Raw genomic sequence first — 27,386 nt, forward strand, 5'->3', positions numbered from 1 at the left:
TCTGACCATATGACATTCTCCCAATCCTCTTCTGGATCATCCAAATGCTCTCTAACAAATCTCAGATGGGCCCGGACATATACTGGCTTAAGCAGGGGGACACGTCTGGCACTGCAGGATCTGAGTCCCTGGCGGCGTAGTGTGTTACTGATGGTAGCCTTTGTTACGTTGGTCCCAGCTCAATGCAGGTCATTCACTAGGTCCCCCCGTTTTGTTCTGGGATTTTTGCTCATCGTTCTTGTGATCATTTTGACCCCACAGGGTGAGATCTTGCGTGGAGCCCCAGATCGAGGGAGATTATCAGTGGTCTTGTATGTCTTCCATTTTCTAATTATTGCTCCCACAGTTGATTTCTTCACACCAAGCTGCTTACCTATTGCAGATTCAGTCTTCCCAGCCTGGTGCAGGTCTACAATTTTGTTTCTGGTGTCCTTCGACAGCTCTTTGGTCTTCACCATAGTGGAGTTTGGAGTGTGACTGTTTGAGGTTGTGGACAGGTGTCTTTTATACTGATAGCAAGTTCAAACAGGTGCCATTAATACAGGTAATGAGTGGAGGACAGAGAAGCCTCTTGAAGAAGATACAGGTCTGTGAGAGCCAGAAATTTTGCTTGTTTGTAGGTGACCAAATACTTATTTTCCACCATAATTTGCAAATAAATTCTTTCAAAAATCAGACAATGTGATTGTCTGGATTTGTTTCCACATTTTGTCTCTCATAGTTGAGGTATACCTATGATGACAATTACAGGCCTCTCTCATCTTTTTAAGTGGGAGAACTTGCACAATTGGTGGCTGACTAAATACTTTTTTGCCCCACTGCATATATACACACACACAGCAAAAGTTGTAGGCAGGTGTAAAGAAATGCTGTAATGCAAGAATGGTTTAATTATATTTTATATGTTTATCCTTTTCAATTTACAAAATGTGATGAGTGAACAGAATAAAAATCAAAATCAAATCAATATTTGGTGCGACTACCCTTTGGCTTCAAAACAGCATCAATTCTTCTAGGTACACTTGCACACAGTTTATGAAGGGACTCGGCAGGTAGGTTGTTCCAAACACCTTGGAGATCTAACCACAGATCCTCTGTTGATGCGGGCTGTCTCAAATGCTCCTGTCTCTTCATGCAATCCCAGACTCGATAAGATCAGGGCTCTGTTGGAGCCAAACCATCACTTCCAGGACTCCTTGTTCCTCTTTACACTGAAGATAGTTCTTAATGACACTGGCTGTATGTTTGGGGTCGTTGTACCCAAAATGTCATTAAGAACTATCTTCAGTGTAAAGAAGAACAAGGAGTCCTGGAAATGATGGTTTGCCCCCCATAGAACCCTGATCTCAACACTATTGAGTCTGTCTGGGGTTACATGAAATGATAGAGGGATTTGAGGCAGTCTACATCCACAGAAGATTTGTGGTTAGTTCTCCTAGATGTTTGGAACAACCTACCTGCCGAGTTCCATCAAAAACTGCATGCAAGTGTACCTAGAAGAAATTATGTGATTTTGAAGGCAAAGGGTGGTCACACCAAATATTGATTTAATTTGGTTTTCTCTTCTGTTCACTTACTTTCCATTTTGTTAATTGATAAAAATAAATTATTAAACATGATTTCTGAAAGCATTCTAAATTTACAGTATATATATATATATATATATATATATATATACACACATATATATATATATATATATATATATATATATATATATATATATATATATAAAGATAGAGCAATAGAGCATTAGTTACCCGATTCCATTGGCGGAAGATGGACCAGGAAGTTGCAATGGCGCGGCGGGTTGTACCCATGTGCTATTAAGCTTTGGTGCCGACTTTGCACTGGTCATGGTAGGTTTAGGATATGGTAAATACCCAACACTGTTCATGGTTGTTCGACCACCGCTCTGGTAATTTGAGGCTGTAGGCAGATTGATCATGGAGTGTCGATACCGATGCATAGGCCCTGCGTGACTGCTTGCCACACACTGGTGACAAGCACATGCCGTTGCCTTATGTGCAGGTCCTGCCTTTGGAGTTGTAGGATAAGGTGTACCAAGGGTCCGTTGAACACGTCGTTTATATCCAGTGACATGATTTATTTGTACAAGTGATTGAAAGTCAACAAGGTAGGGGAGTCCAACTATTCCAAGGTCTACAGAGGGGATTCTATTACTAAACTTCTCCTCCAGGAATATGCAGATGTGTGTTTCATAAGCTGTCCAACATCCATCATCATTTATCCACTCCCAGAAAATGCCCTTAGCTGGAGCAGAGTCTAATGGACAGAGGGTTTTTCTGATATATCGCATAGTTCCTAAGAAACAACAGACAAAGTGATTAGCAAAAGCATATCCTGATAAATTACTGAAGCTACAAGTACATAACAGTGTGAAGTGTGGAGGATGTGTGCAAGAACTTCTGCTACAACACTCAAGATAAGTGTTTTATTAACAAGCTCAGAGAGTCTATATAAAAAAAAAAGTGTCATTAAACCCACATCATTCATATTTAAAATAAATGCTGTATTACATAGGGCTGTTGAAATTATTAGCCCAATCGATGCATCGGCATTCGACCGTCCACGATGCGGCATCGATGCTATAGCTTTAAGGCATCGATTATTGAGGATAATGTCATCCTCGCGTCGTGTTATGCCCCGCCTCCGCACAGAGTCGAAAGCCACCCCGAAGAGCCGCGGGAGTAAGCCGCGCCGGCTTCTCCCGCTTGCTGCCCCGACTGACGTCATCCCCCTGCTGCCTTGCGAGGAGCGACCCTGTGTGCACGTTCGCAGGAACATGGAGCGCCGGTGGCTGGAGCTGCTGCTGCTAAGAGCGGCAGCGGCGGCCGGCTTGTGGAGCACGGAACTCCGAGGAGGAGAGTGGAGCCGCGGCATGTCAAGCAGGTGTGACGGAGACAAGGAGGAGAGTGGAGCCGCGGCATATCAAGCCAGGTAAGGAGGCCGCATGGAGGACACCTCTGCTCTTCCCCCACCTCTACACAGTGAGCATGCAGATAGGGCAATAAAACAAAAAATTGTGCGCAGTGCTTTGTGGTGATAATAAATGCATAAAAAAAGTCTTATTAAGTAGTGAATAAATATAGCCCTGAAATATATAATCTGTGATCTGCTTAAAAGAAATCTTTTGTGTATTCAAAGTAATTCCAGTGCTGAGTGTTCTCTGCTGTGTTCAAATCCACCATTCACCAAAAATCAGGAATGACACAGCAGAAAACACTCAGCACTGGAATTACTTTGAATACACAAAAGATTTCTTTTAATCAGATCACAGATTATATATTTCAGGGCTATATTTATTCACTACTTAATAAGACTTTTTTTGTGCATTTATTATCAACCACAAAGCACTGCACAAAATTTTTGTTTTATTGCCCTATCTGCATGCACACTGTGTAGAAGTGGGGGAAGAGCAGAGGACTGTGTGGATGCTGGTCGAGAAGGATGGGAATTGGTCCGTGGTGACACTGGGCAGGGGAGCGCTATGGTAATAGTATTATACGGGGACAGGTTAGTGGTGAGGGGGGCGGGGTATTTATCATCTTGGATAGGACAGTCTGGCACCTCCCTTACCACGTCCAGCAGGTCTGCAGTCTCTGACCATCTCTCGTATCATGTCTGCAGTCTCTGACCCTCTCCTGTATCATGTCTGCAGTCTCTGACCCTCTCCTGTATCATGTCCAGTCTCTGACCCCCTCCTGTATCATGTCTGCAGTCTCTGACCCTCTCTCGTATCATGTCTGCAGTCTCTGACCATCTCTCGTATCATGTCTGCAGTCTCTGACTGTATCATGTCTGCAGTCTCTGACCCTCTCCTGTATCATGTCTGCAGTCTCTGACCCTCTCCTGTATCATGTCTGCAGTCTCTGACCCTCTCCTGTATCATGTCTGCAGTCTCTGACCCTCTCCTGTATCATGTCTGCAGTCTCTGACCATCTCTCGTATCATGTCTGCAGTCTCTGACCATCTCTCGTATCATGTCTGCAGTCTCTGACTGTATCATGTCTGCAGTCTCTGACCCTCTCCTGTATCATGTCTGCAGTCTCTGACCCTCTCCTGTATCATGTCTGCAGTCTCTGACCCTCTCCTGTATCATGTCTGCAGTCTCTGACCCTCTCCTGTATCATGTCTGCAGTCTCTGACCCTCTCCTGTATCATGTCTGCAATCTCTGATCCTCTCCTGTATCATGTCTGCAGTCTCTGACCCTCTCCTGTATCATGTCCGAAGTCTCTGACCCTCTCCTGTATCATATCCAGTCTCTGACCCTCTCCTGTATCATGTCTGCAGTCTCTGACCATCTCTCGTATCATGTCTGCAGTCTCTGACCCTCTCTTGTATCATGTCTGCAGTCTCTGACCCTCTCCTGTATCATATCCACTCTCTGACCCTCTCCTGTATCATATCCACTCTCTGACCCTCTCCTGTATCATGTCTGCAGTCTCTGACCATCTTCTGTAGTCATTTGGGGGCAGTCGGGAGCTCCTCTTTAAGTTGTCTGCTGTGTTTACACTTTGCTACATGCGGGGAGTGTTGTCTTTTTTTTTTAAGAACAGATAAAATTTAAAAAATGGAGTTCTTCTGACTACTTAAATTTTTTGGATGAAAACCGTGCGCAGTAATCGTGCTGCATCGTGAATCATGGACATGATAATCGTAATCGAATCAAATCGTGAGGCCAGTGAAGATGTGCACCCCTAGTATTACATGGTGTTCATACTCCGTATGGGATTTTTTTCTGTATTTCTGCAGAAAACCTGATTTATCCTGTTATTCTCTATCACCCCCTCCTGTCCATGTTCCCACTGCAGTTGGGGATTTTGCAGAACAGTGTTGACAGCTAGTGCACATGATCTGTTTTCAGTGTATTTCTACCTTGAGCATTTCCTTCCTATCACATCTGAGCAACCCATGTGACTATAGAGTCACACGTGGGCGTATGCACAGTGGTAAATGACAACCCACTCCCTCCCTCCTCCTCCATGCCCACTAACCCACTAAACACAAGGGGGAGGAATATTACATTGATTAATGTATGTATGTATGAATCATTGTGTAGATTAATGGTGGCTTCACCTCCTTATTGTAAGACACAGGCTGGAGGGGTGTGACAAAACTAAAAAAAAAAAAAAAAAAATTGATTTCAAATATATATTTCTATGACAATTTTAAAAAGTTTATTGATATTAAATATTTTTACTCTGTAATTCAAAGGCTGTTTTTGTATTTTGAACATGTGACCAGCAGCAGAGGACTAGAAGCTCTTTCTGCTTACGTTTCTCTGTGGACAGGTTACCAAAGATCTGGGTCATGTGACAGGTGTATATTGTTTAGGGAAAAAAAAAAAGCTACTTAGAACTTTTTTATTAAAATAATTACAGTGCCATCATCCACATACAGAAAGACAAGGCATAATTGAAATTAAACAGTGTGTGTTTAGTATCACTTTAAGGCAAAAAGGAAATGTGCATAAAAAATATTTTTGACAAGATACGTAGACAAAAAATATTACCGTTAAGAGTGGACCTAAAGTCAAAAATTTAACTTAGTCTCAACACCTCTCAGGTTGTCCCTTAAAGCCACGCTTCAGGTTAGGGAGATCTGTCTGACCCTCCTCAGAGTACCCCGCCATTTTTTTTTTTTTTTTTTTTTATACATACCTTATATGCAGTCGTCATTCGTTTGGTCATGTGACATCCCCAAGATGTCCCCTTCTCCTATTCTTCTTGTAGTGATGGATGGTAGACCGTCTATTATTCAGGAAACACCAGGTAATGAAGTCCAGGTATTGAGGGCATCAGTCTCCAGCCCAGAGCAGCTGGAAGATTCTTCCCTCCGGGTGTGTTGTTGCACCCCCCCCGATTGCAAGAAGTGGGTTGAATGACATTGGGTATTGCTAAAACCAGAAAAGTACCAGAGGCTGGTACTTTAACCAGTAAAGCCGATAACAAACCCCTAATATACTGTACTTATTTGCTAGCCAGGGAGTTTCCCTCCACGGTTGAGTGTCCCACTAACAGGACTGGCCAAGGTTGGTGTGTTCTGTGTGACACACTGGTTGGCATTTGTATTTTTTTATTTTTACATGGTATCTCACATCAGGCACATTGTGAACAAATTAGTTTATTTTCATACAAGCAGAGTAGAGCAAAAATAGTAGCAAAAATCTTGCGTTTCTGCACTTTTTCTCCCCAGTCTTGTCAGATAAGGCAGTTGTTTATTTTTTTTTTCTTTCGGGGAGTGGGTACCTTTATTCCCTGGTACCCCACTCCCATCTTCCTCGTTCTTTGCCTAGGAAAGGAGGATGTGACCTCCCCCATTGCATTCTGGGATCACTTCACAAATCTCAGGAGGCTGCAGGACCAGTTCCGTTGTATGCCATGATCTCACGCATGCGTAGTAGGGGGCTGGCTGTGAGACATCTGGAAGCCACAGCCAGAGCAAAGGTGCAGAAGCCCTCAGAAAAATTGACTGCACAGGAGACAGTGCTGGACTCTATGGGTAGTAGCTACAGTATTTGTAGCTGCTGACTGTTAATTTTCCCATACCCTAGTAAACTTGTATAAGGTAGAGCCACACACATGCAGGAGACAAAGTGGAGGTCTGCGAAGATTGTAAAGCTATTTAGGACTGTAACGAGGCATAAAGCGCACACAAACTGCTGCGTAAAACAAGTTTTGCCGTGCACCCTCAGAGCACACCGCATGTAACTGTAGATATCTGAAATGAATTATTGCCCACGACGAAGCAGTATCAACCTTTTGTAGTGTGCAGTTAAGCAACATGCATAGTAAAGCTGGTATGTGAATAGGCTCTAATAACTCTGCCTTCATTTTATTAGCCTAGGTCAGGGGTCTCCAAACTTTCTAAACAAAGGGCCCGTTTACTGTTCTTCAGATTTAAGGGGCGCTGAATGTTGGTGTGAGTGGGAGGAAAAATGCCCAATCATGGTGTCAGTGGTGGGAAAAGTGCCCCAATGTTGGTGTCATCGGGAGGAATAGCACCCCATTGTTGGTGTCAGTGGAATAGTGCCCCATCACATTGGTGTCAGTGGGAGGCATAGTGCCCCATCATTGGTATCAGTGTGAGCAATAGTGCCCCATCGCTGGTGTCAGTGGAAGGAATAGTGTCTCGTATCAGCAAGAGGAACAGTGCCCCAAGGGCCAGTTAAAGGCAGACACAGGGCCACATCTGGCCCTGGGGCTGCAGTTTAGAGACCACTGCCCTAGGTTATCATATACACATTAATCTGTTAAAGAACTGCTCTCAGCGCTGGTTCACACAGGGGCAACACGACTTACAGCGCGACTTAGCAAGGCGACTTCAGCGCGACCTCAGCGCAACTTCAGCGCGACTTCAGCGCGACTTGAGGCGACTTACAAGGCGACTTCAAGTCGCCTCCAAGACAGGCGACTTTCCAGTGGCCAATCAAACTACAATCCGCTCTGGGGGAGGGAGGGGTTTGCGTGAAAAAAACATCTTCTCTTCCTGTGAAGTCGCTTCACTATAGACCACGATCCGACTTGTAGGCGACTTCCATTGAAATCAATGGGTACAAGTCGCCTACAAGTCGCCTTGAAGTAGTACAGGGACCTTTTCTGAAGTCGGAGCGACTTCAGTAGCGTACATATAGACGGCTCTCATTCACTTACATGGACTTTCAGATGTCAAGCGACTTGGGGCGACTTGAGGTCTGACAAGTCGGATCCCAAGTCGCGGTAGTGTGAACCGGCACTCAGGGCCAAAGTTAGATAATAAACACATCACCTCAAAGTAGGAAGGCTCCAATGCTCAACTAAAGGGCGTCAAAGCTAGGGCTGCAACTAACAATTATTTTCATAATCAATTAGTTGGTCGATTATTTTTTGATTAATCGGAAAAAATCTTAAAAAAAAAAAAAAAAAAAAACCTAATATGCCATTTTTTAGTTTATTTAAAAGAATAATGAAAAAAAAAACAAAAAACAAAAAAAAAAACATGTTACACAGGTATACACAGGGCATATATACAGGTATCCTGTCATGAGGGAGTTTATAGTACAAAAAACCCCCAGGAACATCAATGATTGGGCACTACTATTCCCCCCCCAGGAACTCCAATGACGGGGCACTATCCCCCCCCCCCCCAAGAACACCAATGACGGGGCACTATTCCCCCTCAGGAACACCAACGATGGGGCACTATTCCTCCCGGGAACACCAACGATGGGGCACTATTCCTCCCGGGAACACCAACGATGGGGCACTATTCCTCCCGGGAACACCAACGATGGGGCACTATTCCTCCCGGGAACACCAACGATGGGGCACTATTCCTCCTGGGAACACCAACGATGGGGCACTATTCCTCCCGGTAACACCAACGATGGGGCACTATTCCTCCCGGGAACACCAACGATGGGGCACTATTCCTCTCGGGAACACCAATGATGGGGCACTATTCCTCCCGGGAACACCAAAGATGGGGCACTATTCCTCCCGGGAATACCAATGATAGGGGTGCTATTCCTCGTGGGAACACCAATGATGAGGCACTATTCCTTCCAGGAACACAATGATGGGGCACTATTCCCCCCCCTCCCAGCAACACCAATGGGGCACTACTCCCTCCCTCCCAGCAACACCAATGGGGCACTATCCCCCCTGCAACACCAAAGGGGCACTATCCCCCCCCCCCCAGGCAACATCAATGGGGCACTATCCCCCCCAGAAATACTTATGATCAAGTCAAGGGGCACTTGTTGTCAACTTGTCATCACAATGTATGTACTACTACTGACTGAGTATTGTATACAGCCGCTACCTTATATCACGGCACTCATGGCTGCTTCTCACCTCTTTCTCTATTCCCTTGAGGCAGCAGTGGGCGGAGGGGGGGAGCTGATGTCAGCGAGGAGGAGAGAGGCGGAAGTGCCTGGTCACATGAGTGCCTCTTTATTCTCATGAGAATACGGCGGTGGCGCTGCCTTGTACACAGGAACAGGATTCACTGGGACGGAGGCGGGACTGGCAGGGAGGAAGGCGACGTTCGATCAACTAATCGATAATGAAAATCGTTGGCAACGATTTTCATTATCGATTATTACCGATTAATCGTTGCAGCCCTAGTCTAAGCCCAAGAACAAATATGTAATATATTGAAGCTTACCAGTCAGTCAATAGTGGTGGAAGCTGCATGAGTGAGGTAGGCAAAGTTTGAAGTCCAGCATGGGTGACAACCATAGCTGTCCCCAAAGATACATGAAAATGACAACTATAGCTGTCCCCATAGAGCAGTAATGGCAAGCCTTGGCACCCCAGATGTTTTGGAACTACATTTTCCCATGATGCTCACGCACTCTGCAGTGTAGTTGAGCATCATGGGAAATGTAGTTCCAAAACATCTGGGGTGCCAAGGTTTGCCACCACTGCCATAGAGCATGGGTGCTCAACCTGTGGTCCTCCAGTTGTTGCGAAACTACGTCCCATCAGGCAATATTTTATATATTTATTAATTAGAGCTGCACGATTAAATCGTTTAAAAATAAAATTGCAATGTCGATTTAAACCCCCTTACAATCTTAATCTGGCATTTCCACAATTCATGTAACAAGTGCAGAGCCCTCTGCTCAGAGCTGTCAAAAAAAAAAAAAGAGCCAGCAAATGTTTATCAGCATTGCTCAGTGCTGAGCGATAACTATAAACATTGTATCATTTGGTTCTTTTAGATCAAAGGGATGAACTTCGGTCTGTTAGTGAGGTCAGTTTAACCACTTAAGCACGGCCCAATGTACATTTACTGCGGCAGGGCAGTCCTTAAGCGCAAAAATCACGTACCTGTATGTGATCGATGCTGTTGGCTCAGGGGCGCACCCCAAGACCCGCCGATCCTTCAGAGGACAGACAGAACGGTGGTCTGCCTCTGTAAACAAGGCAGACCGCCATTCTGTGAGGGAGGAAAAGGGAGATCTTGTGTTTCCAAACAGAAACACGGATCTCTGTTTTCCTCCAGTGTCAGCATTTCCCCTACAATTAGAAAGCACTCCCTAGGAGCCCACTTAACCCTTTGATCTCCCCTGTTAACCCCTTCCCTGCCAGTGTCATTTACCCTTTCCATAATAAGGGACAGCAGTGACGGTCCATGGTGTTGGGCTGCGCAGGACTACATAGATGTCTAGTTTTTAGGTTTATTTTCTTTCTCCTTCATTCTTTTCCTCTACTACTGGTCATACTACTCCTGTTTAGAACTCCAGCTGGCATTAATATACCGTACAGCTAAGCCCACTCTCTGTAATATGTTTTGTAAAATCTTAATGTTCCGCTTCTTGATTTTGATCTATTTGTTCATGGATGGCATGTCATTGATTTGTATACTGTGTAACTCTCTAGTGTGTTCATTACTGTAACACCCTGTCTTTTCTGTGTTTATAAAAGTTTCTTTTTAATAAAAAAAAAAAAAAAATGACATAATTGCAGATCTGTAAGATAAAGATCTGTCGACTGTACCAAGGAAGCCCTGCTGTCGGTAACATTTACCTGCTTGAAGAAAAGCTGAAATCATGAGAAATCTCTGGCTAGATAAGAGAACCCTCATTTCATTTATATACAGTAACTGGCAGCACAGAGAAAAAGAGAACATCGCATGAAGGGTTGCATAATGCATAAGTTGTAAAACACAAAAAGCCAGCAGACTACAGCAAATTCGAACAGTTTAAGTGTTCTGAAATATTAAGCAGAATTTAATTTAATAAGTCATAGTATAAACTTTCCTCAGCATTTCTAGAAGAGAAAACACAAAAAAGAAAAAAAAAAAAAATCTATGCTGAGTTTTGATGCCAATTAGGACCCCCAAGCGTAAAGCCTGAACAAAGCTGTAGCTAGTTTTGCTGGCATATCTTCTGTTTTAATACTCCAGAAATGCAGATGCAAGACAGGATTACCCAGCGTTGTTCGAGCAATGGTTCGAGCCAGTTAGCTTCTCAGCTGAGTCAGCTTCTTCTATAAAACAGCTGAGACAATCTGTGTACTATTCCCAGGGCTAATCCTTCACATTTATGTCTCTGATGGATGAAGCTCATAGTAGCAGTTCATGGTGCTGGCTGATATTAGAGGAAAAAAATCTGTTTCAATAGATTTTTTTTTCTGTAGGTTCTACATGCCCCACTCTACTTTCTTCAATACTTTCCTAGATGTACTTTATGATAAACTTTCAATACCATTTACTATACAAAACAAAACAAAAAACAAAACAAAAAAAAAAAAACATACCTACCTTTATGACATGTAAGAAAATCAACAAATGTACAAATGTAAAAAGGAAACAGTGAAAAAAAAACACGTACAATGGGTATAGAAAAGAATCACCCCCCTTTAAAATAATCAAATTTTGTTGCTTTGTAGCCTGAGATAAAGACACACTGTTTTTGTTTTATCCCGCTGTATTTACTAGTGCAACTTATAACACCCAAGTGAAAGATAGAACACCAACATGTCAGAAAAAAAAAAAATCAAAAACAGAATCACCAAGTTGGAAAAAGGATCACCCCCTTGTCTGTCAGTATTTTGTTGAACCACCTTTTGCTTTAATTATAGCCTTTAGTCTGTTGGGCTATGTCTCTATTAACTTTGCACATTTAGACTTTGCAATATATGCTCACTCTTCTTTGCAGAACTGCTCAAGTTCAGTTACATTTGATGGTGACCATTTGTGAACTGCAGTCTTCAAGTCATTCCACAGATTTTCAATGGGGTTTAAGTCTGGCCTCTGACTAGGCCATGCCAGGACACTCCCCTTTTTTTCTTTCAACCACTGCGTGGTCTTTTTTGCTGTGTGCTTTGGGTCATTGTCATGTTGGAATTTAAACCTTCTCATTGACAACTTTCTGCAGAGGGCAGCAGATTTTCCTAAAGAATTTGACAGTATTTTGCCCCATCCATTTTTCCTTCTATCCCAACAAACACTCCAGTCCCTGCTGCAAAGAAACACCCTCATAACAGGATATTACCAACTCCCTGCTTTACTGTAGGAATGGTGTTATTTGGATGGATTTCTACCAGACATATCGTTTGGTGTTGAGGCCAAATAATTCAATTTTAGTCTCATCTAACCAGAACACCTTTTTTCCATGTAGCCTCAGAATCTTCTAGGTGAGTTTTGGCAAAGCTCAGTGGTGACAATGTGGCCCTTCTTGGGTAGCCTTTTTCGTGCAATCCTCCCATACAAGCCACATTTGTGGAGAATTTGTGATATTGTTGTCACATGCACATAATGACCACTTAGTCATAAATTCCTGCAACTTAGTTGCTGTAGGCCTCTTGGTAGGCTCTCTGACCAGTTTCCTCCTGGCTATTAAATCCAGTTTGGAGCAACGTCCTGATCCAGAGAGGGTCTGTGTTATACCAAATACCTTCCATTTCTTATTAATAGACTTCACTGTGCTTCTAGGCATTGATAAGGCCTTTGAGATTTTTTTGTATCCATCTCTTGACTTGTGCCTTTTCTCAACTTTATCCCAGAGATGTTTTGACAGTGTCTTACAACCCATAGTTGATTATTTGATTTAGTTGCACTACCAGGGACAGAAATGCTCTTTTCATGCTGAGCTAATCAAAATGACCACAGCTGATCAAAGTTGAAAGTTAAATGGCTTTGTGTGCCATTGAGAAGGTGATTAGTGACACCTAAATGAGTTTACAATATTTTTTTTTAGGAGGAAGTGATCCTCTTTCCAACTCATTGATTCAATTTTAGATTTTTTTTCATGTTGGTGTGATATCTTTCGGGGGGGGAGGGGGGTGAATCGTTTCTATACCTACTGTACAATGTAGTTCAATGTTATACTTACCATTGGTTGTAGAAGGATAGCACATGGTGTCACTGATCACTCTACTAAGTCCATTTACTTTTTCTTCAAACCCTTGAGGTCTCCTCTCATACCCCTAGAGACTAAATGGTCTCTGGGTAATGGTGGGAGGCAATGTGGGGAGCCACGGAAACAGGTCCAGGCTGATGTTGATATTTACGTACTGTCCTCAGGCTAGCAATGACAGTGTGGGGTTACTAAGCCAAGCCCCAACCTTTGCCATTGTGGGCCTACAGATATGAGTGCCCTAACTATCTGGCAGCTCCAGATGACTGTGCTCCGTGTTTAAATGTCCAACTGCGCAGTCACTCAGAATAAGGCCTCTTTCTCACAGGGCGGATCAGTGATGATCCGCCCCGTGAACATCCGCTGGCTCAGCGGGGATCGCTCCGCCGATCCCCGCTGAGCAGGAAGATGACAGGTGCATCGCTGCACACTGTGCAGCGACGGACCTGTCAGAGCGCCGCTCTCCCTTATGGGGGGATCGGATGACGACGGACCGTAGTGTCCGTCGTCACCCGATCCGATCCGAAAACGGATGGAAAAGTAGGTTTTTCCTCCGTTACACTTTTCGGATCGGAGCGGGGTCGGATGTCAGCGGACATGTCACCGCTGACATCCGACGCTCCATAGGGATGAATGCATGTCCGTTTTTCATCCGAAAACGGAAGGATGAAAAACGGACATACGGATCGTCCATGTGAAAGAGGCCTTAGAAGGTCTACACAAGTCATAACTCTGACCCGGATCATCAAGTAAATTTGCGCCATTGTCAAAAAAGACCAGGAATAGACATGTTATGTTATAATGTAGATTGTGTCTCATTTTATTTTTAGCCCATTCTTAAGCCGTCAACAGAAGAAACTTAAACATGCCTTTAGGCTGCTAAATTGGACTAGACTTGCTCTTGTATATAGCCTTGTTGATACCTGCACTAAGCCCTAAGTTGGTATCTGGTGTTGAGTCAGGCAACAGGAATGCTCTCGCGTAGAGACCCTGTCATCAACTTAAAATGAAACTAGAGGGAAAACTTTTTTTTTTGGATAGCGTCAGTGAGTTATAACCCACTCCAAAGACATGCTGGTAGGTTAATTGGATCCTGTCTAAATTGGCCCTAGTATGTATGAATGTGAGTTAGGGACCTTAGATTGTAAGCTCCTTGAGGGTGTAAGGACTGATGTGAATGTATATGTAAAGCGCTGCGTAAATTGACGGCGCTATATAAGTACCTGAAATAAATAAAAATAAAAACCCGTGTCAGGTTTTTTTTTGCCATCTGAGTGTCATTGGGGAGATTTTCCTGTCCCAAAGCCAAAACAGGAAGTGAGAGGAAATCTCTACAAATTAAGGGGAATTCCTTGCCCCCCCCCCCGATCAGCAGAACTAGTGTCCCCATTGAAAGATTTCCACTATTCTGGGGACAACCCAAAATTTTGTATTTTCTTTTATTATCACTCTTCATGATAATGGGTAAACAGGACAAATAGGGGGGGGTTTGGGGTTGTCCTCAATAAGGGCACTGACGGGGAAAAAACTAAAAAAAAACTAATTTCCATTTTGTCCAAAAATTACAAAAAAATGTAGTTATAATTTTAAAAGAATTGCCTGAAAACACATAAATATCAAGTATTTTTAAATGAGAACCGAGTGATCGAACACCGCTGATCACTCGGTATTGACAGCTCCCCAAGCAGAGAGCTGCAGACTGTCAGTCACAGCTCTCCTGCTCTGCTCCCTCCTCGCTCATTGGAGCGCTGAGTTGTGGAGGTGGAGGAGGGCGGAAGTGGCCATCTCAGCCTCTCACCGGCTTGCTGAGAGGCTGAGACGGATGTCAGTCCAAGCACCTGGCGAGCCGACTTCCATTGTCGGGATGACGTGGTGCCTGGACTAACATCCGTGATGTCCACTCTCTGCTGAACCCTCGTCCGCTCGGGCTGAAGTCCTCTCTATGCTGAAAACGGGTCACAGGAGTGCAAAATGAATTAAAATCCTGTGATCCACTGGAGAAGTACAGCTAAATGATCTTTGGCTAAATTTCTACTTTAAGTAAATACCATGCATAAAATGCACATATAATCTTACGGGAAGATTTTAGTAGAAATTAACAGGGTCTTTTTAAGCCTCCTTACTAAATCTTAGTCCACCAGAAGTTTCCAGTTAAAAAAGAAATTTTTAAAATAAAGACTGATCACATTTTTTAAATATCCTTTAAAGTATAACTAAAAGGAAAAACTTTTTTGATTTTCGATGGCGGGGGTAGTTTTTTTGATGTGTGTGTGTCCCTTACGGAAATTCACTTTCTAAATGTCCTGATCTCCAATATCACAAAGAATGAAAGTGAGGGCAAATCCAAAATTTTGAGTTGCTACTTGAAAGGGAATTGAGGGGAAATTTTTCAATGGGAACACTTGTTCCAATGACAACTCTCTAAGGCGGGGTTCCCTTCACATTGTAAAGATATCGTCTCACTTACAGTTAGGTCCACGGTACAAAACTGTCAGATTTGAACCTTAGGTCTGTAGTATACAGCCATAAACAGTGACATGCTGCATGAAACCATCCAATAGAACACAACTAGAGACTAGGGACAAGACACAAGACTAGAGGACAAGACTGGACACAACTAGGGAAGGCCTAAGAAAAAAAAAAGTTTGTTTTTCTTCTAGAAAAATAGGAGAAAAACAAAGTGTGGAATATGTTCTTTTACAATGATAAAGATGGCTTGACGAATTTGCTTTGAATCTAGGAGCCAGCTAAAAAAGGTAGGAGTCAGTTTTTTTTTTTTTTTTTTTACTAGCAAAGCTTAGGGGTAGAACATGTAGCATGTTCCTGAAGGTGAACTTATCCTTTAACCCTTTCACAGCCAGGAGCAGTTTTTTGCACATGTCTACAAAATAATTTTAGATCTGAAGATTACATAAAACCCCTGAAAGCAGACACCCTAGAGAAAAAAAATAGTGGTAGTTCCAATTTTTTATGTCACACGATATTACCGCAAAAGGTCTAGGAAACAAAATTTCAGTAAAGAACACACAGTAAAAGTTTATTTTATGGGGCACAAAAATGCTATTAAATCACCCAATATTTTAGTAAAACATAAAAGCCATGTTTGCACCAAGTAAATAGATACTTAACATGTCAAACCTTAAACGTGCAGGGTGTGTGCAGCATCTGATCGACAGGCCAAAATTTATTGTCGCTACTGCGACCTGGCGCCTAAGGTTTGAGTCCCGGATAAATTATATATAAACACATGATATTCAAACTATATCACATGAAGACCTTAATGAAAGATTTCAGAGACTATATCTAAAGTCTTAAATGATGCAAATGAAGCAAGTTCTCTCAGCTAAAGATGAGCAAATCCTGGAATACAGTTCAAGTAACACTGTTCTTCTCAATGCAGTTCTCAAACAAGAGAAATGTGCATTTTTGTCACTAGGGGACACTGCAGGGGAAAGGCTCCATCTTGTGCCTCCTACAGTTGGGTGATTGATGGGATACAGTTTCTGTCCTCTTGGAATTCAATTTACAGGTAAATTTGTCTGACAAATTAGTTTATCTTTTTTAACCTTTAAATGATCCCTATTGTTGTTCTCCACGACCACAGCATAATGTTTCCATATAGTCTGGTCAGTACATTGGGTTTTTCTTTTCTTCCTCTTTGTAAAATGGTGAGACCAACATCTAGAGTTTGGAACCATTTCCACAGTAAAATTTTTGCTGAGAGCAAAGATGCAATTTGCAAATATTGCGTGAAGAATTATTATTTTTCAAATTCTACAAAGTCTGACAAAACACATCCTGGCATGCCAGAGGTACCTGAAAGACATTCAAAATAATGGACCATAATGAAAGTGTGAGTATCTTTTTGCCTCGAGTTCTCATTCCAGGAACAATCTTTCTGCTTCTTCTGGATCATCACAAAGTGTTTCTGTACCAGCAGCATCTTCAAGTAAGGAAGTGTAACAAACCACGGCCTCCCAAAAATACATATCTTCATTTATAGAGAAAATGACAGCTGAAAATCAGAACATTCATCAAGCTCTTGTAAGAGCAACTGGCAGCTGCAGCTCTCACTCACCATCTAAACTATGAAGAATTGCCAAGGGCTATTTATGGTAGCCGGTGACGCCGATATATCCGATTAGACTACTCTGCAAAAGAATTGCCAAGGTTATAAAACCAAGGACCAGGTGAACTTTGCCAAGTACTTTTCACTTGCATTCCTGGCTGGGTGTGTGACAGCGAGTCTCATAGGTGTCATAGAAATTTCTTAGGCCTCTTACACATAGGCATATTAAAAAAAAAAGGACTCCCCCCCCCCCCCCCCTGCATACGTCCATACACCATACTCACATTTACGAAAGCACCAATGTTTATCTGAGTACAGCCGGGTTGGACGGGTGATCTTTCTATCAAAGTGCCTGGACAAGGGGGAGGGGCTGTATGTGACGGCACGCAGCGGGGAACACACAGCTATTGAAATGAAAGCTGTGATGTTCCCGGCGCTGTAATCAAACGGGCGGCGGCTCTCCTCTCTTCTACGATATAGGAAGCCCCCCTGATAGGCGGCACCAGGAGTGGGGGGCTTTTTGCCGAAAGGGCCCTAGAAGCTACATATCTAAACAGACGGGTACCTGATAAGTTTAAAAAAGGTATGGGGTGGCTGGATAGAAAATAGCTCCACAGCGTCTGATTAATTCCCCCCTGGTTAGGGGTCCTTTGTTTGTGGCGAGATGCTGGGTCTATGTGGGTACTTATGAAAAAAAAAAAAAAATGATATATATTGTTTTTATTTTATTTTTATTTTTTTTGTTGCACTGGGAAGATTGCTGCTTTCATTTCTCTGGGAGCTACATTGTACACTGGTGCTGTTGAATGGTAGTGCTGATTGTTTAATACTTGTTTTATGTTTGTAAATTTTATGTGAAAAACTTCTAATAAAAAGAGTTTAAAAAAAAAAAAAAAAAAGTTAAAATGCAGATGTCGTGAATGGTGCAGGTTTCCAGTAAAATAAATGATGGTGGCTACCATGTGCGTGCTACCTTTTCAACGCAGCAGAATCCTTGTAGAAAAAAAACAAAAAAAAAAAAAACAAAAAAACTTTCCAGTCTCAAGGAACCCCTGCTCGAAATTATTAAATCTACAACTCATGATACATTAATGTGATGGTCATTGGGAAGAATGCTCCTTACACTTGTAGACACTGGGAAAAATTCTGCCCTTACAAATAGCTAAAAAAATCAAAGATGTCAGAGAGAACTTATCTGAGAGGCAGATATTGCTCAGGGAACCCCTAGAAAACTCTGGAGGAACCCCTGCTGTAAAAGGTTAACTGCAGAGCTAAAAGAGGAACCTCATTCAGAAGTGAAGAGGAACAATGAGAAAAAAATAAAGTATTTGGAGCTAGAATTTTTTTTTAATCCATTGGTATACAAAAGGGGGGGGGGATGCTATTAGAAGGAAGTTTAAAAATAGGCTGAAGAACCGTTTTAACTTGCCCCAGTGTCACTCACTCCCAGTCTGCTAGCACTCTTGTCCAGAGAGCAGGAAAATCTCTGTGCAGAATGGGATCTGAGAGTGAAGTCATGACAGACGGGAACAGAAATTTCTCCCTAATGACACAGAAGGCAAAAAATTGACAAGGGTTTTAACTATTGCCGAAACAACAAATCGATTATGAAAATAGTTGTCAACTATTTTCATAATCGATTAATAGGCCAGCCAATTAGTTGGCCTGCATGCAGAATGCATTATTTGTTTACATATCAGGAAATACAATGCAACACATATACAGCTCAGTACATCATCCATACATGTCAGCAAGTGCTTGAGAACTTGTGGATATGTAAGGAGCAATGCCTCATGGGACATGTAGTCCTGGGCAGGAAGTGAGTGGGTCTAAAGGCAGAAGGTTTTTTTACCTTGCTATAGGGGCACTCTATACTATACTTTGCAGCTTGCTATTGGGGCACTTTAAAGGCAGGAGCCAGAAGTGCCAGTGGGGGACCCCAGAAGAGGAGGATCCGGGCTGCTCTGTGCAAAACCATTACACAGAGCAGGTAAGTATAACATGTTTATTGTTTTAAAAAAAATAAATAATTTTAAAGACACTGTGTAGGGAAGATCAGCATGTGAACCCAGAGAAGGTGGAGACTGGAGGTAGTAGAAGGCATTACAATTACATTTAAAGTAAACTTTTACCATTATTGAGCTTTATATTTAACAAAGCATGCTGCTGCTACTAAACGCCTTAGGCGTGGTTCACACCTATGCGTTATTTGATGCTTTTTGCAGAAACGCACTACAGTTCATTTAACATGGTTTCCTATGGGACACATTCACGCTTTTTTCCAGCTGCTGTGTATTTGGAAAGGGTCAAGGACTTTTTTCAAAGCAAAACTGTGCTTTTTTGGTTCAATATACTTCAATGGAGAAGCTGCAGAAAAGCATGTAGTGCGTTTTTGCAGCGATTTGTGTTTTTTAATCTGCCCAATAACAAATTGGCCAAAAAAGCCTAAAAAATGCATCCGATTAATCAAAACCATAATCAGCCAACTAATCAATTAAGGAAATAATCGTTAGTTGCAGCCCTAGTTTTAACCCTTCCATACTCTAGTCTTTATATATGAAATGAAAACTTATTTAGATAGATACTTTATTAACTGCAATTATACGGTTGTAAACCGATCTAGATGTGAGGCCAGGAGCTTTGGAGGTTGATGCATGAGTCTAATATACAGGTACAGATTGTAGTACAGACAAATCATGAATTCATACAGTCTCACCAAAGCTCTTATTTACCATCTATCTAGTTCCTGTCCTCATTTTACAGGAAGTGGTAAAGCAAATAGGCAAAGTTCTCGAATTCACCGTAACTGCTAAAGAAGGTGACAGCAACAGTTTGCACTTTATGACACATCGTCATTACTTGATGTGTTGATTACACAGTAATGCGGAATGTAGAATGATTCAGATTTACTGGTTTATTTAGTAAGGTAAGGGAAAATGAACAAAGCACAGTAATCCACCCCAAGCACCATAATTCATCTTTCACTGCAAACTGTAATGTGACTGTAGTTGCATGCAATACTGTAACTATTACTGTTTAATGTGTCTCGTAAAAAAAAAAAAGAAAAAAGAAAAAAAAAAAAAAGAATTATCAGGGCTGAGTTTTGAACAGCACCATCATAACTGGAATCTTGCAGTGTAATTTAATACTATTATTTATTCTTTATTTGTAAAAGGTTAACTTGCCATGCAACTTCTGTGCCCAGCTGCAGTCTTCTCCCCTCTCTCTTCACACAGAGACTTATAGGCAGCAGTAGGAGCCCTTGGCCCCTGGTGCTGTCAGTCAAATTCAGTAAGGAAAGAGCGGAGGGTGGGGAAGGGCCGAGCCGCACTGTGTCTGTCAGTAGACGCACCAAGCCCAACTCAGGATCAAGCCTGCACGTGCCTCCATAGCAATCAGTTTGCTATGGAGGCAGACACAAATGTAGAGGAGCCAAGAGGGCCGGCAGTGGACCCAAAAAGAGGAGGTATGTATAACATTTGTTATTTTAGAGGGGGGGAGTTTTTATAACCACTTCAAGGAGACATAGTCATTTGCCCATTTAGAAGGGAGTGACAGTACTTGAATATGGCCCAAATGCCCCAGGTATGTACAGTATACTTACCCAGCCACACTCATCCACTGCATTATCCCCACCTGTCTAAGCTTCGCTATACACTGGTGTCAAAACTTAATCAGGGGGGTGGTGCTAAGGAAAACCTCTCATGTCACAGTGGAGTTGATTTACTAAAACTGGAGAGTGCAAAATCTGGTGCAGCTCTGCATAGAAACCAATCAGCTTCCAGGTTTTATTGTCAGAGCTTACAAACGCAACTTTTTTTTGGAAAAAATACACTTTTTTTTAATTAAAAAAAAAAAAAAAAAGAAAACCAGAAAGCCCAATTTTTTTTATTTTGTGATAGATAATACATGACAGGACCTCTTTAATGTGAGATCTGGGGTCAAAAAGACCTCAGATCTCACATTTACACTTAAAAGCAATAAAAAGTATTTTTTTCAATAATAAAAAAAAAAAATTGTCCCTTTAAGGCCGTTGGCTGGAAGTGCCATTTGACGTCGCTTCCGTCATCCAACGGCATTGAGTTGAGTGGGGGCCATCATTCCCTCACTCGACTTCCTGCCCATCAGATGGTCTCTGCCACTACCGACGGATCCGATAAGCGACGGAGATGACCGGGGTGCCACCTCTCCTGTCGCCGATAAAAGTGATCTTGCGGTGAATACGCCAGGTAGACCACTTTTACCTCAAAGTGGAGCGCCCACGGTTGAAGAAAATACCAGGGTTATGGCAGCTATAACAACAGTGTTTAACATCAAAGTAGCAACGCAAATCCACGGTGGGAGTAGTTAAGAAGAAACTGGCTCCCCCTCAGGCATACCTTCCCTTATTTACCCATTGCTACATATGCTCCAATATGGAGAATCTCAGAATAAAATCAGGACCACACTATACAGAGGGGCCTGGATTCCATATATGCAGTAAATGCAAATGTTGTGCAACTACACAGTTTGTTTTTAACACAAGTTGTTAGACAGTGTAATTGGTTTTGGTTTTTTTTGCTGGCTAACTGATAAGTATGCTGGGAAATACATTTTGTTTTCTTTCCTATGCCTTTCTTTCTGTGACCTTGCTGAACTGAATGCTAGTTATAAATTGGGGCCATTGCCATTTTTTAAATTTCTATTTCACCATTTTTAAAAACATTTTTACTTATTTTAGTACTATCACAAGGAGGCTAATAAGCCACCTATATGATTAGTAGTGACAGATCCTCTTTATAGAGCTATCAGGAACCCATTAGACCCCTGATATCACCATTTTTAGTAGCCCAAGCAGATCGGGGACAGCGAGTCTCTAGACTACTACCTTTTACCTGACCACTACTAGAAGGGATTTAGGAGGGGCGTTAGATCCAAAGAGCAGACCAGAATCACGTATACACACTGTACATCTCATTGGTAAAGGATTAAAAGAAAAAAAACTTCCATATGGGGGTGGCACAGACAGGGATAATCAGGCCCTTCGTTTTATCGATAATCGCTCAGTGGTTACCGATACAAATCTTACAGTCCTTCACATTAGTGTTAACAAAAACGGACTAATATATGAGAAAACCCCACGCCTTGGAGGCAATTCAGTGAATTGATTCTGTGAATCAACATACAAACTAAGCTGATATTGTGAACAAATAACTCAAAATGAAAAGCAAAATACATATACAGTATGTATCGTTAAAGCAGAGTTGCACTCATTTTGTGTTAATTAAAAAAGTCAGCAGCTACAAAAAGTGTAGCTGCTGACTTTTAATACACACACTAACCTGTCCCACAGCTGCCAAAACCCTCGCTTCCCTCCCTCACCTTTACGCAGAGCCGGCATTGCAAGCGTGGGCACCCGGCTGTGACGGCTTGTGGCTTCACAGCCGGGTGCACACTGCACATGCGCGAGCCACGCAGTGCCTCCCAATTGGTCAGGCAATCTTCTGGGACCTGTGACGTGTCCCAGAAGATTGAAAGGAGGAGGGAGGGGGAGAGGAGAACTTCAACTCAAGCCGCCTAGGTGGCCCGATCAGAAGTGGGAGCAGGTAAGTGTCAAAACTAGGCACCTGCCCCCCCCCCACAAAAATGACATGTCAAATGTGGCATATTTGGGGGGGGGGGGATGCTTAAAGTGGAACTTCCCCTTTTGGGTGGAGCTCCGCTTTAAATCATCTCACTGCTGCCACCTTATCATAGATATAAATATAATAAACCACATCCACAATAAATTTCAGATCTAAGGTGATGCTGTGATTTAACTAGCACTTTCAAATATGACAAACATACCAAAATTTATAAAACACAAAAAAAGACAGACAATCTTACCCCTTTACAGTGTTTTCACATAATATAGTAGTCCACAACACCCGCATAATAGGGCTTGCTGTGCTCCAAATGAATATTGTCTGTCCAATAACAAACTCCACCAGTGAAGAGCATTCATCCAATTCACCACGTGACTTATGAATCACCACTTCCCAACACTCAATCTCACCCACTGGATATATATGCCTCTCATGATAATGATTGGCATATAAAGCTTTTTCCTAAATATTGATTCCAACTTTTCCTCTGATGTCCCCTTTCAGCATGTATTCCCTTTTAAAGGGGTCCTCCAAGCAGCCAGCATCAAAAGAAAAAAGTGCAATACCACAAAATACCATAAAATGTATTTATAGCACAATTAAAAACCTACTCACAGTCAGTGAATAATGCCCATCAATATTGCAGAATAGCAAACAAGCACAAATGTTGTTAGAATCTCCACCACCCACTAGTGAGCTGAATGTTCAGCATCTCACCCGGTCCCTGTACATGTCACTACCCGCGTGTTACATCTGGGCCGGCATCTGATATAATTTCCGGTTGTTGTGTGGTCACGCCCTAACATGTTTCGGCTTTGCAAATTACTCAAGGGCTTGCACCAGTGAGCAGCTCCCTCCCCCAAGGATCAGGGCAAACTCCAAAAGGTGCTGCTAAGGCAGGCCTGTAAATATCGCCCTGCTGGCACAGGGAATTTGCCAGGAAGACATTAAATTAGGTTGGCTAAACAGAATAGATTTCTTGTGTTCAGCCAGGAGACTTAATGAAAAGAATTCTAATAGGTTCCGTCATCCACGCTAACAGCATGGACATACGATTCCCCCAGGTAGGGCCAATAAGTCCCGACATCTGACTGGAGCTGTTTAAAAATTTTCCAACGGGTACCTTCAACAAAAGTCGACTGAACAACTGACTTATAGCAAACAGGGCTGTGCCGGCAGAGCCAGGAGGAAACAGACAATAATTGTGCAGTATTTTGGCCAGCTTTATAGTAGTGGTTGGGAAGGAGTTAGTAACCATGGATATCAGACAATGACTGTCCAAAACCTGAAGTTTCAGCATGTGTTGGAAGTAGGGTTGCCACCTCACAGGCCAGTACACAGGTTTTGAGGCTAATTTAATGCAGATAAGGCACCAAGTGAGTTTCATTACCACCTTAATCAGCCACAGAACCTGTGTAATCAATATGTGTTCGGTTTTATAGGGATGAGGTGGCAACCCTAGCTGGAAGGTAATCCGTGTGGTACCCATCAACACCCATGGATGAGCTCTGTCAAGTCACTGTATAAAATGAACTCCAGCCAAATATCACTAAACAAACAGTAGAAACACATACATATGATCTGTTTTAACAGCTAGTAATTTATCATTCTAACTCACATATCTCTGTCAAAACAATGGATGTTATCTCAAAGTAAGCAGCTTCTTGCATCACCTTTGTAGATCATGAATGATTATCACCCCACTTGTGCCATACTTCCTGTAAGCCTGCTAAACTCATAATCTTATTGTTGACAGAACCTAAAGACCAGACAAAGTAACCGTGACACAATACACAAGGAACCATAAGGTGCCTGCTCGTAACATGCTGGCAAGTGAAAACCTGCACAAGGCTAGGCTTCCCCCACGTGCAAGTGCTTGTCCTTGGAACAAGTTACTCAAGGAACAAGCAGTGCAATTTTGAAGTCAAGAAGAAGTGTGCGAAAGGCAGGTGGCCATGTCAAATGTTAGCAGGCACCTTATGGCATCCCCCGTACAATGTCACTTTTCTGCCTGTGAGACAGTAAAGGATGTCCTCCTCTATTCATCAGCATACGAAACCCATTAGAATGAGATCGCTATGCAATGTAATAGAGCTGATCTAAAGATTCAGTCTGATTTCCGTTGTACAGGCCATGGGAGGATGTATACTGCTTCAGGCTCCATGCACACTAGCATTTTTTTAAGCCACTAGAAGCTATTAGCATTTTTTTCTGCTTCTAGAAGCTAAAATTAAATTAGTGTTATCCTATGGGACCATGCACATTACTTTAAAGTGGAACTTAGGGCTGGGGAAAAAAATCGATTTAAATCTTGAATCGAGTTGTGAGGTCAAACTGATTCAAAATTTAAGCAAATTGATTTTTTTAGATTTTTTTTTTTCACCGCGCCGGTCCTGAGGTGCTGTGGGCAGGAGTTTTTAGGCGAGGTTGTGGCTTTGGCCTAGTCCGCGAGGCCGGACGCTGCGGACTAGACTGAAGCCGCGGCCTCGCCTAAAAACTCCTGCCCACAGCTCCTCAGGACCGGCGTGATGTCCGAAAAAAAAAAAAAAAAAACTCGATTCGAATCGAGTTTTAAGAAAATCGCAGATTTTTTTTTTTTTTTTAGAAGATTGCCCAGACCTAATGGAACTTCAGTCATTTTTTTTCTTTCCATCTGTTAAATCCTCTGCCCTCCTTGTTTTAACTTTGGATAGTAAAACATTTTCTTTTCTGCTAGTAAATACCTTATACAACCCACTTCCTGTTTCTTGTCAGTAAAAAAGCCTAGGCTTATGACACCATGCATCTCTCTCTCTCTCTCTCTCTCTAGAGAGATTGCCATAAGGGGGGGGGGGAGTGTATGAGTCATAAGAGGGTCAATGAGAGCTGCAGAGCTAGAGGCGTGTCTCTGTGTAAATTCAGGAAGTGAACAGGTAGCAGCTTCAGCTACCCACAGTTAAAATGGCTGCAGCCAGACTCAGTGGAGGGAGGGAGAGATTTCTGCAGCATATTTGGCAAGTACAGAGTCACAGTATATATAAAATAATATGCAAAGTGGTTGGAGAGAAGCTTCAGAATAGCAAATATGTTTTTATTACAAATTATGTGAGCAGACTGCAGTTCCTCTTTAAGCTATTAGCTTTTTTTGAGCTTCAGCATTTAGGATCAGAAAAAAGTTTTTATAGTGTTTCTTGGAGCTTTTTTCCAGCAGAAAATCACTCCTAAATGCTGCTAGACGCTCTTGATTTTTTCCCCCCCTTTTTCTTTTTTTCTAACACTCCTGCATGCTCCTCCAAAAAGCTATCACCAGCAATTTTTTTTTAACACACTAGTTTGCATGGAGCCTCGATGTCAATAAACCGATGACAGGAGGTCCCCGGGTTACAAACAAGATAGGGTCTGTAGGTTTGTTCTTAAATCAAATTTGTTTGTAAGTCGGAACAGGTCCATTTTTTAGGTATTTTGGATAGCACAGGGAATCATCACCCCTGTAACATTTCTTTTGCTGACCTGTGCCCCTGTTCGGAAGATTTCACCTCACTTTCTGTTCCGGCGTCAATTGGGATTTTGAAAATTTTGGGTTGTCGAATGTTGAATTGGTGATAAAGCTTTATAGGTGGAGACACCTTTTTTCCATGATAACTCTTACAGGAGTGAATTTCCCTTCCTAGGGGGAGATTTCCTCACTTCCTGTTGTCTCCTTCCATTTGGAAGTAGGAGTCGTTTGTAAGTCGGAGGTTTGTAACGCGGGGACCACCTGTAATGCGCAATTTTTACAATGAGCATAGCAGAGCCATTTGATACCGGTCACCCTTGTGTGCTAGCCATTATAGCTATAAATAACTACGCAAAATGTAAACCACAGGAATTTACACCATTTTTCTAGTGCTCTTGCTAGACAATATATAATGAGAAAAGACCTCACCCAGGTCACACGCATTTGAACTCTACTTCCCAGGAAGTCTCAGTGTCATGATTTAAGTGATCCTCTCTTACATATAAAGCCAGTTCCTGACTACCAAGACAGGAAAAGCTCAACTAGTGATTTTTTTTTAAAGTTTAAAGCGATAACATCAAGAGCTATTGGAATGCACAATAAACAGCAATGCTAAGAAGCATACTTGTAGATTTGAGTAGTGTTTTACACATACACTGTGTGTGCATTTATTATATTATACACACACAGTGGGGACGGAAAGTATTCAGACCCCCTTAAATGTTTCACTCTTTGTATATTGCAGCCATTTGTTAAAATGATTTAAGTTCATTTTTTTCCTCATTAATGTACACACAGCACCCCATATTGACAGAAAAACACAGAATTGTTGACATTTTTGCAGATTTATTAAAAAAAGAAAAACTGAAATATCACATGGTCCTAAGTATTCAGACCCTTTTGCTATGACACTCATATATTTAACTCAGGTGCTGTCCATTTCTTCTGATCATGCTTGAGATGGTTCTACACCTTCATTTGAGTCCAGCTGCGTTTGATTATACTGATTGGACTTGATTAGGAAAGCCACACACCTGTCTATATAAGACCTTACGCCCCGGTTCACACAGGGGCGACTTGTCAGGCGACTTAGCCGCCTGACAAGTTGCGTCCCGTTCTGTACCGTAGAACCGTTCTAATAGGAGCGACGCAAGTCGCTCCGACTTAGAAAAAGGTTCCTGTAGTATTTTTGGGGCGACTTCAGGCGACTTGCATTGACTTCTATACAGAAGTCGTTTAGCAAGTCGCCGCTGAAGTCGTGTGCAGGTCGCCTCGGTGAGTCGACCTGCAAGTCGTGCCGCCCCTGTGTGAACCGGCACTACAGCTCACAGTGCATGTCAGAGCAA

The 27,386-nt window shown here is 42.4% G+C and overlaps 1 protein-coding gene across 2 annotated transcripts in view; it reads right to left on the minus strand.

Annotated features, from left to right (window-relative positions):
* DTX2 (deltex E3 ubiquitin ligase 2) overlaps positions 1-27,386 on the minus strand; it is a 114,668-nt gene that overhangs the window by 39,519 nt on the left and 47,763 nt on the right. For both annotated transcript variants that reach the window (XM_073615200.1, XM_073615199.1), the window contains exon 3: positions 1,761-2,325. In XM_073615200.1, the coding sequence (XP_073471301.1) occupies positions 1,761-2,325 (565 nt within the window). The remainder of the gene's footprint in view (positions 1-1,760; positions 2,326-27,386) is intronic.

This window comes from Aquarana catesbeiana, linkage group LG02 (genome assembly GCF_042186555.1).
Source record: "Aquarana catesbeiana isolate 2022-GZ linkage group LG02, ASM4218655v1, whole genome shotgun sequence".
Classification (NCBI taxonomy): Eukaryota; Metazoa; Chordata; class Amphibia; order Anura; family Ranidae; genus Aquarana; species Aquarana catesbeiana.